The 604-nt window shown below is 36.4% G+C and overlaps 1 protein-coding gene across 2 annotated transcripts in view; it reads right to left on the bottom strand.

Annotated features, from left to right (window-relative positions):
• Nucleotides 1-604, bottom strand: part of LOC113212504 (uncharacterized) — a 44,618-nt gene that overhangs the window by 43,037 nt on the left and 977 nt on the right. Inside the window, exon 2 of one of the 2 annotated variants that reach the window (XR_008011521.1) lies at nt 303-445. Coding sequence is in view for 1 of the 2 variants with exons in the window: in XM_052270735.1 (XP_052126695.1) it covers nt 303-474 (172 nt within the window). In the remaining variant the exon portion in view is untranslated. Of the gene's footprint in view, nt 1-302; nt 475-604 lie in introns of both variants that reach the window. The other variant, XM_052270735.1, reaches the window with a different exon arrangement.

Here is a 604-nt window from a genome sequence, read left to right as displayed (position 1 = left end):
ATATTTTAGAACTTGAAGTAAATTGCAATTTTTCTAAACGTGTCACTGTGTTACTGCTTCATAATTACCATGGTACAACAAGAACATAATAATGCATCGTAATTCAATTATTTGATTGATGAATCACAGTGATAGAAGAGGAACTCAGTTGTAAAAGTTTTTGTACAGTGTAAATTTTTTGTGGTACAGTAATGAGGAGATCGAACCTAAGTATACGGGTCAATGCATAGAAAAATGGAAAACAAGTACAGTAAAGAATGTTAATGTTAGTAAAGAAGATGCCTACAATTTTATTTACTGACCTTCCTGCAAACTGGACACTTCCCCCCCAAAGCCGGATTCTGCACACATTCAACGCAGATACTGTGTCCGCAAGGCAAGTTCTTTGGACGGTGGTGGTCCAGATCAAATGGATTGAAGCAAATGTCACACTGTAGTTCCATCACTGAAACAAAAGTATAAAAGATTTGCACACTTTGAGAGAATTAGTTGCCTGAAGCATCAAAACATACGGTTCTGTTCTCTTCTCAGATATGTCAGAATGCAACAATACCAAATTGCAAAGACTGCAAAATGCCTGCATAAGATTCATTAGTGGAGCTAA

The sequence above is a fragment of the Frankliniella occidentalis genome, unplaced genomic scaffold (genome assembly GCF_000697945.3).
Source record: "Frankliniella occidentalis isolate FOCC.00 unplaced genomic scaffold, Focc_3.1 Scaffold136, whole genome shotgun sequence".
Classification (NCBI taxonomy): Eukaryota; Metazoa; Arthropoda; class Insecta; order Thysanoptera; family Thripidae; genus Frankliniella; species Frankliniella occidentalis.
This window is presented reverse-complemented; position numbering and strand designations above follow the sequence as displayed.